The sequence below is a fragment of the Mirounga leonina genome, unplaced genomic scaffold (genome assembly GCF_011800145.1).
Source record: "Mirounga leonina isolate KUSES-001 unplaced genomic scaffold, KU_Mleo_1.0 Mir_175, whole genome shotgun sequence".
NCBI lineage: Eukaryota > Metazoa > Chordata > Mammalia > Carnivora > Phocidae > Mirounga > Mirounga leonina.
This window is the reverse complement of record NW_023270453.1, coordinates 6,956,381-6,970,349: the sequence shown is the minus strand read 5'-3', so window position 1 is coordinate 6,970,349 and position 13,969 is coordinate 6,956,381. Positions and strand designations below refer to the sequence as shown.

The window sequence follows — 13,969 nt, the reverse complement described above, 5'->3', positions numbered from 1 at the left end:
TACTTCCTAATTTCTTTAAGGATGGTTTTCCACAAATTTCACTTACCTCTAAAGCAAGGTGAGGTGAAACACAAAAAACAAAAAACAAAAAACAAAACAAAAAAAGTGAGGTGAGGTGAAAAATATAACTACATTTTGCTTAATTTATTAAGCCATCAAAATGCCAATAGGATACCAAAAGTGGGAAGCAACAGAGGTGCAATGACATTGTTTGCATGTAATACATTTTGACAATATTCTAGCAACTATTTGAAGGTCTTTTGTTGTTGCTCTAAAAACTGGAAAGGACCACTAGCATGTTGCCCCTACAGTGTTGGGCAGCCCCACTAATTCATACTATCTACAATTGGCAAAATATTTTATGTGCAAGACACTATGATGGTTAGTGTTTGATTGCGTAACTGCATACTACCGCTTAAATTGAAACACAGAAGTAACCATCAAAATCCTCCACTAAATAAGATATTGACTTTGGGGCTGAGGTCAATGTTTTATTGTGCGAAGGAAGTATCCATCTAGTCTAATTTATTGACATTTTTAAAATTAAAAAAATGGTTGTTGAATTTGAAGAAAGATTCTGTTACGGAGCCTAGAAAATAGGCTGAACCTAAAGAAAAGACATATAATATGGCTCAACAAAAGAAAGTCCATTCTAAGCTAATAAGGAAAGAAAATTTGCATAAGTTGCAGAATAATATCAGATAAGTGAGGAATAAAATTTTCATCTACATTTAATATGTTTGCCTTTTGAGAAACAACAAATGCGTTGAGCAACAATTCTCACCAAGGTAACTATCATCATAGGAAGCTGGAGCCACGTCTGTCTGTTTTTCCCGAGCCAATTTCCTTAGAATATCCTTGAATGAGTAATTTGCAATGATATCTGCAATACTGGCAGTGATCACCTGACCTGTGTTCAAACAAATTAATACATTAGCTGAATGAATGCAAGAGACAGGCCCTGTGAATAATATATACTCTCTTGAAAATAATCATGGAGTTGCTTGCATTTTTGATGATGAATTTTCCCACATGCCAAATTGCAAGGTAAAACTGGTTACAGCTGGATAGAACTTTCCATTCTGACAGAAGAACCAAAGATGAACTACATAATTTTATCTGTCTTCCCAATGCCTTCATAATACATACTCCCTCCATTTCCAAATGAGAAAAATATCAGAGTAAAGACACCTGTTGGCAAAATTTATGAATTAAATTTTTAATCTGGAACATCGTGGCTAGAAGAAACATCATCTAATTTTGAGATCATCTAGCCAAAGCATAACTTCTTATAAGTGGGGAAACTGAGGCTCGGAGAGCATGAGTGCTTTCTCTCAGGTCATGTGGTTTCACTTTTAGGATATTTGGCATTACAACCAAGGTCTCCTTTGGCATTCTAAGAAGACATTTTGTGTTCTCACAAAATACAGATTAAATCTAAATCACTTAATTAATAGATTGTGAAATCTATCAGTTATGTTAAGGGAGGGAATTACATAACTTTTGAGCTCTTAATTTTTATGTTAAAATGTATACATAGAGCATAAAATTATGACAATGGGAGGCTGTGAGGTCCAGTGAGATCCAGAATTTTAGCAAAAAAAAAAAAAAAAAAAGGAATCCATGGCTGCCAACAATGATATGGTAAGAACTTTGGCTAATATCTCCCAAATAAAGTCACTATTAAAAGTCCTGAAATATGATCATATTGGGGTGGTCAAATATCCAAAAGATGGCCAACAATTTTCCACCACAATTTCCATGCATTCCTATATTTATAATGGACATCTAAGGGACAAGTGTGATCTCATGCTTCTTGGGAGAAAACTGGAGAAATGACTTCAAGAAACTAACATTTAATATTAATTTTAGTTTTAAAGCCAAATTATTCTTTGGGAATTTACTGATAATTTACACAATCTTTCTGTTTGAAGTCCAAAAGGAATAAAACTATCAAATCTAGCCATAAATATTTCCCAGTGACTGTGCCTGAAATGATTGTGAACAATGTCTACAGAATTTGCCAATTTTTTCTGGTTTAAAGCTAAATATCCCCTTCCCACCTCCCACATACACACTGCCTTTGTTTTCTTTAGTTGCTTCAATAAACATTATAATCTTAAGCCTAAATAAAATTTTACATTACCTATCACAGACAATGCTTCTAAATCTCCTTGGTATGGCTACTTTTCAGCAAATCATCAGTATCTGACATTTTAACTTAAGGAAAGGAAAGAATTATCTAATCAAGTGAATTAGATTATCTAGTCAAGTGAACTAGAAGAAATCTTTTTAAATACACATAATTTTTACTTTATAACCATCTGCTGCATAAAATATAGTTTTTCAATTTGCAAAATAATTTTTAAGACTGAAATGTTAATTATTTGATGTTCATAATTGTACATGTATGAATTAAGCTTAATAGTAATTTCAGGGGCGCCTGGGTGGCTCAGTTGGTTAAACGACTGCCTTCAGCTCAGGTCACGATCCTGGAGTCCCTGGATCGAGTCCCACATCGGGCTCCCTGCTCGGCGGGGAGTCTGCTTCTCCTTCTCCCCCTCTCATGTGCTTTCTCTCTCTCATTCTCTCTCTCTCAAATAAATAAATAAAATCTTAAAAAAAATAGTAATTTCACATACAATTTTATCATAAACCCATCTCCCAGATCTCTTCCATTGGCTTTTAAAAAGAAGCATTTGTAGTTTTTTATTTTATTTTTTATTTTAATTCCAGTATAGTTGACATACAGTGTTATATTAGTTTCAGGTGTACAATATAGTGATTCAGTAATTCTATTCATTGCTCAGTACTTGTCAAAATAAGTGTACTCTTAATACCCTTCATATATTTCACTCATCCCCTGTCCCCCCTTCTTCCCTCTGGTAACCATCAGTTTGTTCTCTATAGTTAAGAGTCTGTGTTTTGGTTTTTCTCTTTTTTAAATTTGTTCATTTGTTTTGTTTCTTAAATTCCACATATGAGTGAAATCATGGAATTTGTCTTTCTCTGACTGACTTATTTCATTTAGTAGTAAACCCTGTGGATCCATGCATGTAGTTGCAAATGGCAAGATTTCACTCTTTTTTATGGCTGAGTAATATTCCACCATTGTTTATATACCACTTCTTTATCCATTCATCTATTGATGGACAGCTGGACTGCTTCCATAATTAGGCTATTGTAAAGAATGCTGAAATAAACATAGGGGTGCATATATCTTTTTGATTTAGTGTTTTTGTATTCTTTGGGTTAATATCCAGTAGTGAAATTATGGGATCATAGGTAATTCTATTTTTTAATTTTCAGAGGAAGCCTCCACAGTGGCTGCACCAGTTTGCATTCCCACCAGCAGTGCACAAGAGTTCCTTTTTCTCCACATCCTTGCCAACATTTGTCGTTTCTTGTGTTTTGATTTTAGCCATTCTGATAGGTATGAGGTGATATCTCATTGTGGTTTTGATTTGCATTTCCCTGATTAGTGACACTGAGCATCTTTTCATGTGTCTGTTGGCCACCTGTGTGTCTTCTTTGGAGAAATATCTGTTCAAGTTTTCTGATCATTTTTAATTAGATTATTTATTTTTTGGTATTGAGTTGTAGAAGTTCTTTATATATTTTGGATACTAATTCTTTATTGGGTATATCATTTGCAAATATCTTCTCCCATTCAGTAGGTTGTTTTTCAGTTTTGTTGATTGCTTAATTTGCTGTGTGGAAGATTTTTATTGTGAAATAGTCCCAATAGCTTATTTTTGCTTTTGTTTCCCTTGCCTCAGGAGACATACCTAGAAAATGTTGCTATGGCTGATGTCAGAGAAATGACTGCCTATGCTCTCTTCTAGGATTTTTATGGTTTCTGGTCTCACATTTAGGTCCGTGATCCATTTTGAGTTTATTTTTGTGTATGGTGTCAGAAAGTGCTCCAATTTCATTCTTTGGCATGTAATTGTCCAGTTTTCTCAGTATCGTTTGTTGAAGAGACTGTCTTTTTCTCATTGGATATTCTTGCCTTCTTTGTTGAACATTAATTGAGTATATAACCATGGGTTTATTTCTGGCTCTCTATTCTGTTCCATTGGCCTATGTGTCTATTTTTGTGCCAGTACCACACTGTTTTGATTTCTATAGCTGTGTAGTATAACTTGAAATCTGGAATTGTGATACCTCCACTTTGCTTTTCTTTCAAGATTGCTTTGGCTAATCAGGGTCTTTTGTGGTTCTGTACAAATTTTAGAATTGTTTGTCCTAGTTCTGTGAATAAATCCTGTTGATATGCTATTTTTTGCCATTTTAATTACTTATGTGTCTTCGTGTGCACCTCCTTCGATTGATTTTATTGCGGAACTCCCTGTACCTCCTGGATCTGGATTTATGTTTCCTTCCCCAGATTTGGAAAGTTTTCAGCTATTATTTATTCAAATAAATTTTCTGCCCCCTTTTCTCTCTTCTTCGGGGATCCCTATAATGTGAAAGTCACTATGCTTGATGGTATCACTGAATTCCTTAAGCCTTTTCATTTTGCATTATTTTTTCCCCTCACCTGTTCAGCTTGGTTGCTTTCCATTACTTTATCCTCCAGGTCCAGTGACCTGTTCTTCTGCTTCCTCTAGTCTATTATTTATTTCATCTCATGTATTTTTTTTTAAAGATTTATTTATTTATTTGAGAGAGCGAGAATGAGAGAGAGTACATGAGAGGGGGGAGGGTCAGAGGGAGAAGCAGACTCCCTGCCGAGCGGGGAGCCCGATGCGGGACTCGATCCAGGGACTCCAGGATCATGACCTGAGCCGAAGGCAGTTGCTTAACCAACTGAGCCACCCAGGCGCCCTCATCTCATGTATTTTTAATGTCATTTATTGAGTTCTTCATCTTTGATTGGTTCTTTTTTATGTTTTCTATCTTTTTGATAAGGGTCATTGATGCCCTCCACTCCTTTCTCAAGTTCCATGAGTATCTTTATGATTACTACTTAAAATTCTCTATTGGGCGTATTATTTATCTCCATTTTGCTTAGATCACTTGCTGTGATTTTTGTCCCATTCTTTCATTTGGGACATAATCCTCCGTCTCCTCATTTTGTCCAACTCTCTGTGTCTGTTACTGTGTATTAGGAAAGTCAGCTACATCTCCTGCTCTTGAAAGTAGTGGCCTTATGAAGAAGAGGTCCTCTACAGTGTGGTGTCACCTGTTCACGAGAACCTGGCACTTCAGAAGTGTCTCCTATGTGTGTTGTATGTGCCCTGCTGCTGTGGCTGAGCTACTTTTTCTTCAGTCCAGGCATCTGCAGTGGCTCTCTTTGCCTGTTGTGGGTAGGGTTTGGTCCCTGTGCTGTTAGTGGTCCAGTCTGGGGCTGTCTTGGGCTTGAGTTGAGTCAGACCAGGCATTTGCCAGAGATGCAGTATCACTGAACTTTCCCCATGTTGTTCCTTGAGAGACTTTCATTGGTGGGCAGGTCCTACAGTCAGAACAGCTGACTGTCCCCAGCCCACTGCTGGGGCCACAGTCTGACAGGTGTGTGTGGTTATCTTTCCCTCTCCCCAGGCCAGGAGTCACTGTGGAGTAGTGCTGGCCCATGTCAGGGCTGTTTGCACACTGCCAGGCTTATGGCACCACTTTGTTTTTTGTTTTTTATTTTTTTGTTTTGTTTTTATTATGTTATATTAGTCACCACACAGTACATCATTAGTTTTTGATGTAATGTTCCATGATTCATTGTTTGCATATAACACCACTTCGGATGTCTTCTGGCCAAGAGTGTTAAAGGGGTGGATCCTCAAAGTGCATGGGGGCAGGAGGCAAGGTGTCAGCAAGTTTTTTGCTGGTCTGTGGGAAGGGACCTGCAGCAACTGGGACTAAAGCTGTCTGACTGGAGTGGGGCAGATCGATTGAAGTGCAGACGGAGTTAGCAAGTTAGGTAGTAAGTATTGGCAGAGCCATGCTGGTTCCTGCAGATGGCATGTTTATGCTGGGGTTTAAAGTCCCACTGGTTATAAGAACTTGTGAATGTCGGCCCCTCTGGTTTTCAAAGCCAATGTAATAGGGATTCATCATCCCCCAGAGGGATCCCTGACATGATAGTCTATTTCTTTCCCTTCTCTGTGCCTGCAGTGTCCCTCCCTCCCAAGGACAGCCCCAGGGGTCTGGTTAGCTCCCTACCACATCTTCACCTTTCCTACCCTCTTCAGTATGGCGTCTTCTCTACATTCAGTTGTGGAGTTTGTTCTGCCAGTCTTGGGATTGTTTTCTGGGCTATTTACGCTGATGTGAGTGTTATCTAGTTGTATCTGTGGGACAAGGTGAGCTTAGGGTCCTCCTACTCCACCATCTTTCCCAGACTCCCAATATTTGTACTCTTCCATTGGCTTTTAAATATGATCAGGTGTCTTCCATTTTAAAAGAAAAACTTCACTCAACTATTCATCTCTTTCATAGTCTACTCATCTTTATCCTAAACTTTACAGCCAAAATTCAGGGAATATTCTCTGTCATCTCTATGTAGGCATCCCATCCACATGCATGGCTTTAATTGTCACCAAGATGCAAGTGAAGGAAGTTTGTATTTTAGCCTGGATATCTTCTCTGAGCTAAAGCCCATACATCTAAACACTTATGTGAAGAACCTTGAATATCTCAAACATTTTCATATTCAACATAACCAAAAGCAAACTCATAAAATTCCCTCTCCAATGCACTCCAAACCTGTTCTCTTCCAGGGTTCCCCATCTCAGTGGGTGAGACCCACCTACAACCATGCACTTGCAAAAGTCAGAAACATATGCTTGGCATCCTCCCTTCCCTCACCCACACATATCCAACCCATTAGATAAGCTGTTTATTTTCCCCCAAAATATTTCTCAAATTTCTCCCCCTTTTCAATCTGTACTATTACCACTCTAAGAAGCAAGCATCTTCATCTGAACCTTATAGCTAGTTTAGCTTAAAAACTTATAACTAACTTATCACTTTATGACTGGTTTGCTGATACTTCACTCTGGCCAACCTCCAATCCAGTTTCCATATAACAACCAGAGTGATCTTTTCAAAACACAGATCTGATCATAGCATCCCATGCTTAAAACTCTCCAGTGGTTTCCCATTATTCTCAAGACAAGCAACAATTAATTACTGTAGCTAAGGCCATCTGTTTAAACTCCTGCAATCCACCAGGGACTTCTTACTGTTTTCAGGAAAAGAAAAATCTGCTTACCTTGGCCTGCAAGCCCTTCATGGCCAGGGGGGATGCTCCACATCACTCAGCAGCTTCTCCCGATCTCCTGACTCTGGTCACCCTGGTTTCCCTCTCTCTCACCTGACTGCTCAGCTTCAGGTCATAGAACCTTTCCATAAGGTCCCTTCTCTCTTTGCTAGTTACCTCCTAGCAAAGTTCAGATCTCAGCTCAGGGTTGGTTGCTTCCAAGTTAGTTGACCTTAGGGAAGCTGCTGGCCTATGTAACTCCTTTATAAGAATTAGAAGGCATCATCCCGTTTGGGCAGATGCTGTCCCACATCTAGTTCAGGGCTCCCGAAGCAGAGCACAGGTTGTATTTCAGTCCCCTGTCCGCCAGTGTTCAGAGGACAAAACATCTGCAAGAAACACCCTCGGAGAAGCCTCCTACACTCTCATGGCTCCATCATGACATGCTTTTCCTTCACAGCGAGTACCACGTGCAGACTGTCTCAGGTACTTGCGTGAGTGTTGGATTAATGCCTGCATCTTCCCCCAGGTATTAACCTTGTGAGGGTAGGAACAATGTCTGTCTTTACTCATCACTGTATCCCCAGCATCTAGCAGCACAAAGCCTGGCGTAGCCTCAATAAATATGTGGTGAATAAATGAATTAAGTTGCAACAGTATTTTAAAATATCATTTATATAACAAGGTACAATGGGAAATGATAGCTCAATCATTTGGGAAACCATGAACATGGATATAAAATGAATGTAATAAAAGGTCAACGTTTGATTGTTACTTGTGCTTCACCTTCTTGTTAGTAACAACAAATGGGCATTTCTTCTCTGCTCATGCAACCTACCTTGCCAGTAAAAACTTCCCGGTCCTCCTACTATGAGGTCTCCATTCTACAAAACAAAAACAGCAACAGTTGGAAAAACAAAACAAAACAGATTTTTTTTTAAAGGTGACAAATCATTGTTAACAAGCGTTGCTCTAACAATTTGTTATACATAAAAAAGCAATTTTTAAATGAGGCCCTTCTATCAGAGGCATGCAGCTCGTTTTCTTTCTTTTTCTTGCTTTCCACTATTTAGTGTGTTAGCATAGTAAATAATTTTCATTTGGCTCAATTAGCTAAGTTGAATTCTCTCCCTTGAGGATATATAAATTCAGTTCTTTGGCACTGCCTCAGGTAAGCAAAAAATACACAAGTTTAATGCTGTGTAATGTAGCAGACATCTTTTGAGCCTTGGCAACAAAAAGAAAATTCAGTTTCTATTTATCTCAAGGCCACAGTAATGCCTATTTTTTCCATACATCTGCAACCACCTCCCTCTCCCCTTCTCAGGAGAGAAAGCAAAAACTCCAGACTAGCAAATACAAATTTTTCCTTCTCCTTACAAGCCCACCTTCCAACCTCTGCATCCTTAACTTTCAGTGGAAAAAAAAAGGACAATGATTAAAAAAAAAAGACAATGAATTTTGTAGGCTGAAGAATTTTTTCTATACTACTTTCAAAACCATGAAATCTTTGTACCCTCTTACTAGGCATCTCTGTTTTTATTTTTGTGAAAGGATGTGTGAATTTTAACACTAATGTTAAATCTTATCAGTGAATTACAGCTAAGAGATAAAGCAATTCACTGATTCTTGTGATTTTTTTTGGAAGCACATTTTTCCCACTGAATTTTTGAGATTTTTCATTTAAAATGACTATCACAAGAGATGGGAAGAAAGACTGTTGCTTTTCATCACATGTATTTCTGTGCTATTTTAAGAGTTTGTCATCTGCATAGATTAATAAAAATAAAGAGCAAACAAAAACATTTGAAGAAGTTGCCAAAACAGGCTAGGTATATACCTAAAGGTTCTTTTGGTGGTTGTGGTTTATGGGGGTGGGGATGGGAGTGAGACAGAGGGCAAGAGGGCAAAAAAAAAAAAAAAAAATCAAAAAGATAATACAAATATTAAAAGCTACAAGACCAAAGGAATTCACCTTATAAAAATCCAGACTAAATCCTGCTTGGCAGTAACCCTGGCCTTCTGGATCAGCATTACCTAGAGTGATCAAAATATAGAAATGTTATAATATCATCATTCCCAAGATATATTTTAATAACCATTTCAGGATATTCTGTTTTTTTCTCTATGTACTTCTAAATTTAAAATAACCAATATGTGTTTTATATTTTTTTAAATTCATTCTGAGTAAGTTATAAAATATATTTCAATTTATTTTCTTGTCCTAAATATCGTTGTGAGTCTCTAATAAGATCATTAGGAATAACGTCCCTTGGCGCCATTATACTGGGTTTTACAACTCGTGTTTGTTTGAAGAAATAAACTCTCCTTCTTTCAGCTATGTTCTGCATTCTCCATGTGGCAGTAATGTGTTTCTGAGCTGCCTGAGTGTTCTATGAGAAGCCACATGTGTCATTCCTAAAGAAATCCCTTGAGCAAGAGAGAGGTAAACAACGTCACCTGGGCAGATGCTTTCTGCTGAGGGCACCAACAAGGATTCCAATTTTAATGATCGCCAAGAGGAAGTTAATTTAAAGTTGTTCTATAATCATTAGTTAGGTACATTTGGAAATTGCATTTAGGGTCACAATGAACCACACGGGCACATTGGAATAACAGTGTTTGCAAAAGAGAAAGCTCTCTAGTAATGGCTTATTTTGTATTCTATCCAATATAATTCACTAACTGAATGTCCAATAGGTCCTTACCATACCGTTTTTAAAATTATGGGTAGGTCAACCTGTGGGTTCCCAGGGGATTGTTATAAAAAGTCTCTAGGACATTAGGATCAGGAATTTACTACTGTCTACAGCTTTTTCTTCTTCTTCTTCTTCTTCTTCTTCTTCTTCTTCTTCTTTTTTAGATTTTATTTATTATTTGGCACAGAGGGAGAGAGAGAGAGACTGGTTGATCATGAGCAGGGGGGTAAGGGTAGAGGGAGAAGCAGACTCCCCACTGAGCAGGGAGCCCGATGCCGTGCTTGATCCCAGGACCCTGGGACCATGACCTGAGCTGAAGGCAGATGCTTAACCCACTGAGCCACCCAGGCACCCCCTGTCTACAGCTTCTAAAATGCTTAGCGTAAAATCAGTGGGGGGGCATCTCAATCATTATGTAGTTTGATATGAACATGCAAATAATTACTCCTTTTTTTTATGAGGGATATTCCTGAATGGAAACTAAGATAAGAGAGCAGGAAAGGAAATGGACATCATCATAGGAGAAATATATAGACTGTTTTCTGGAACAGTGTCTGTTCCAGAAGCTTTTTGATAGATCTGGCCTTTCTAGCTTTTTCTAGAATGTCTTCTGTTTTTTCTTTCCTTTGGTTAGTCCTTAGCTAATTTTAGCGTTGTCATCATCCATTTTTCTCCAGATGCTCCCTGTATATTTTAATATACTGTTCTATCACATACACTGTATTTTTTTATGATAATACCTGTTTTTAATTCAAATGTCCATTAATGCCTTGTGGGGTTCTTTTTTAAAGCTAAGAGTTTTTTTTCTCAGCTTTATTCATGTATACTTTATATATAAAAATGTATATTTTAATATATGCATTTTGATGAGTTTGGACGAAGGCATACACCCATGAAACCATCACCAAAATCAAAGTAATAAGGATTTCTATCACCTACAAAAAAATTCTTGTGTCTCCTTGTTTGTTTTCTTGTGGTAAAAACACTTAACATGAGATTTAACCTCTGCAATTTTTAAGTGCACAACATCTTACACTATATTTTCATGAAATTTCTTCCTTAAGTTATATTTTGTGGTTTGTAGTTCCAAATGCTTTAAAATTCCCTAAAGGTTCATCTGTATAACCTCCAATGTCTGGGTACCAGTTTTCTGGAAGTTCATGTGTGTAAATATTTCTATATGAATACCTGATATATGATCATGTAAACATATATGTGTAATCTTGTGTATATTTAGAAATATATTTTTCTAATGTACAAAGCTCTTTAGAAATCCTTTTTTAAAGCCAAGTCTTTCTTTCATTTTTAATATTGTAAATTATTCAAAAAGGAAGAAATATGACCGTTCTTTGAAATTATTTTGTTTCAAAACAGGAAACTGAAAAAATTAAGAGAAAATACTAATTTTTTACGAAACTCATTGAGAAAATAACCAACTTCAAATGTTTATTTTAAGCAGTGGTTATAAGAAAATATGAGGTAATTTTTTCTCTTAGAGTTATAGTTCATGAGAGCTAAAGGAATCTATCTTCCTGGAACTTCAGAGCATCTAAAATTTTAAAAATATGTCCCAGAATGAACTCAAGAATCCAGAGAATCATGCTGATTGGAAGGCCATATGTAAATAATCGTCACCTGAATTATGAATGATCATAAGAGCTGTAGGCATGTCATGAATATGAATGAGCAGATTAGTTCCCATATTGCCAAACATATCGGTGGGATATGTTTGTGATAGGGAATGAGCACGAGAGAGTTCTTTAAATTCTCTTTTGAAAATAATATTGCTGGTGTTCCTTCTGTGATATTGACCATATGCTCCTGAACAAGCTGGCTTTGTGTTAATGAACTGTAAACTCCCAAGGGAAGGACAGGAAGTCTGCTCCTTGGGTGAATTTAAGGAGGAAGTATTTATAGTAAGAGAGTGACCACAGGAATATGAAAACTGTAGCTGTGTACTAGAGTTGGAAGAATTCTTGGCAATTTATTTAGCTATTCTGCAATTCAACATAAACTCCATTTTTACCTTGGTCAAGCTGTTCTTTTATATAGGAAAATAAACAGTAAGTAAATTGGCACCATAATGCGCCCATGTCACTCAAGACACAAGGCTGCTATAATTCTTATTTTCAGGTAAAGGCTCAGACTCATGTCTAAGTTCAGGATTTTATTTATCTCTCTACTTGACTTTTATCTTTAGCATAATAGTAATGGCCTCACACTGAACCAAGGAACACAACACTCCGAGTGGGACATGACTCAAAATATGCCTCTGTTGGCTGTTGGCTGTTGGCTATACCTGGGAAACTCCCGCTTGCCCTCTCCAACAGCCATTTGCCAAGAGAGTTCTTTGGTCCTGTCTCAAAGCTCCTCTCCCCACCCAGGCAGGCCATGTCACTCCCTACTCGCTTGCCTTATTATATTTTTTCTTTGTAGCACTTTTTGCTATCTGACGTTATATTATGAACTTATTCTTTTAAAAAAATTCTTTTCATTGATATATAATTGACATATAACATATTATTAGTCCAAGGTATATAACATCATGATTTGCTATATGTATATGTTACAAAATGATCCCTACAGTAAGTCTAGTTAACACCCATCACTACAGATCATTATAAATTTTTCTTTTCTTTTTTTTTGAAGATTTTATTTATTTATTTGACACAGAGAGACACAGCAAGAGAGGGAACATAAACAGGGGGAGTGGGAGAGGGAGAAGCAGGCTTCCTGCTGAGCAGGGAGCCTGATGCGGGGCCCGATCCCAGGACCCTGGGATCATGACCTGAGCCAAAGGCAGACACTTAACGACTGAGCCACCCAGGTGCCCCATATATTTTTTTCTTATGATGAGAACTTTTAAGATCTACTCTCTTAGCAACTTTCAAATATACAATACAGTATTCCTAACCATAGTCACCCTCCTGGACTTTACAGCCCCTGGACGTTTTTCTTATAACTGGACATTTGTACCCTTCGGCCACCTTCACCACTTTCACCCATCTCCCCACCCCCCACTTCTGGCAACCACTAATCTGTTCTCTGTATCTATGAGTTTGGCGGGAGGGGGGTGGTTTTGCTTTTGTTAGGTTCTGCATATAAGTGGTATTTTTCTTTGGTATTTGTCTTTCTCTGTTTGACTTATTTCACTTAGTATAATGCCTTCAAGTTCCATCCATGTTGTCACAAATGGCAGGATTTCCTTCTTTTTATGGCTAATTAACATGCCATTGTACATATATATAACATCTTCATTATCCATTCATCCATCGACGGACACTTAGATTGTTTCCATGTCTTGACTACCGTGTGCAATGTTGCTATGAACAGGGGGGTGCAGATATCTTTTTGAGATACTGATTTCATTTCCTTTGGATATATACCCAGATGTAGAATGACTGGATCTGAACACTTACATGTTTGTTGTCTGTCTCCCCCACTAGAATGTAAGTTTCTTAAAGATTGGGTTTTATTTTCTCTTGTTCTGTGCTTTATTCCCCAAACATAGAATAATTAATGTTCAATGTGTTGAATAGATACATAATCGAGTCTCATTATCAACAAGGAACCTCTGTTTTAAAGCCATTTAAAATAAAACCTTAATTTCACAGATTATTCATTCAGCTGACATTTGTCATGATGTGAGGAAGTGGCTGATTAATTTCAATATTTTTAAACAAAAGTCATAATCTTCTCTTTGCCAAAATCCTCCCCCAAAACCATCTGAGTTAGCTGCTTCACTTTGATCTTCAGATTAAATCTCAGTGGCTTCTTTATTAACCCTCTGATATCACTGATCCATTCTTTATCTTCATTGTTTCATTTCTGATATGTGTTTATTACCTTGCCATAATTAATCCTTTTTTTTTTAAAAGATTTTATTTATTTATTTGACAGAGAGAGACACAGTGAGAGAGGGAACACAAGCAGGGGGAGTGGGAGAGGGAGAAGCAGGCTTCCCACCGAGCAAGGAGCCCGATGCAGGGCTCGATCCCAGGACCCTGGGAATCATGACCTGAGACAAAGACAGATGCTTAACAACGGAGCCACCCAAGCGCCCTGCCAAAAT

General features: G+C 37.6%; 1 protein-coding gene across 1 annotated transcript in view; it reads right to left on the bottom strand.

Moving 5' to 3' along the window:
* ITGA8 (integrin subunit alpha 8) overlaps positions 1 to 13,969 on the bottom strand; it is a 183,143-nt gene that overhangs the window by 134,676 nt on the left and 34,498 nt on the right. The window contains exons 5-7 of the mRNA XM_035021565.1: positions 9,174 to 9,235; positions 8,037 to 8,082; positions 785 to 910 (exon numbers count right to left, since the gene is read on the bottom strand). Coding sequence (XP_034877456.1) covers positions 785 to 910; positions 8,037 to 8,082; positions 9,174 to 9,235 — 234 coding nt within the window. The remainder of the gene's footprint in view (positions 1 to 784; positions 911 to 8,036; positions 8,083 to 9,173; positions 9,236 to 13,969) is intronic.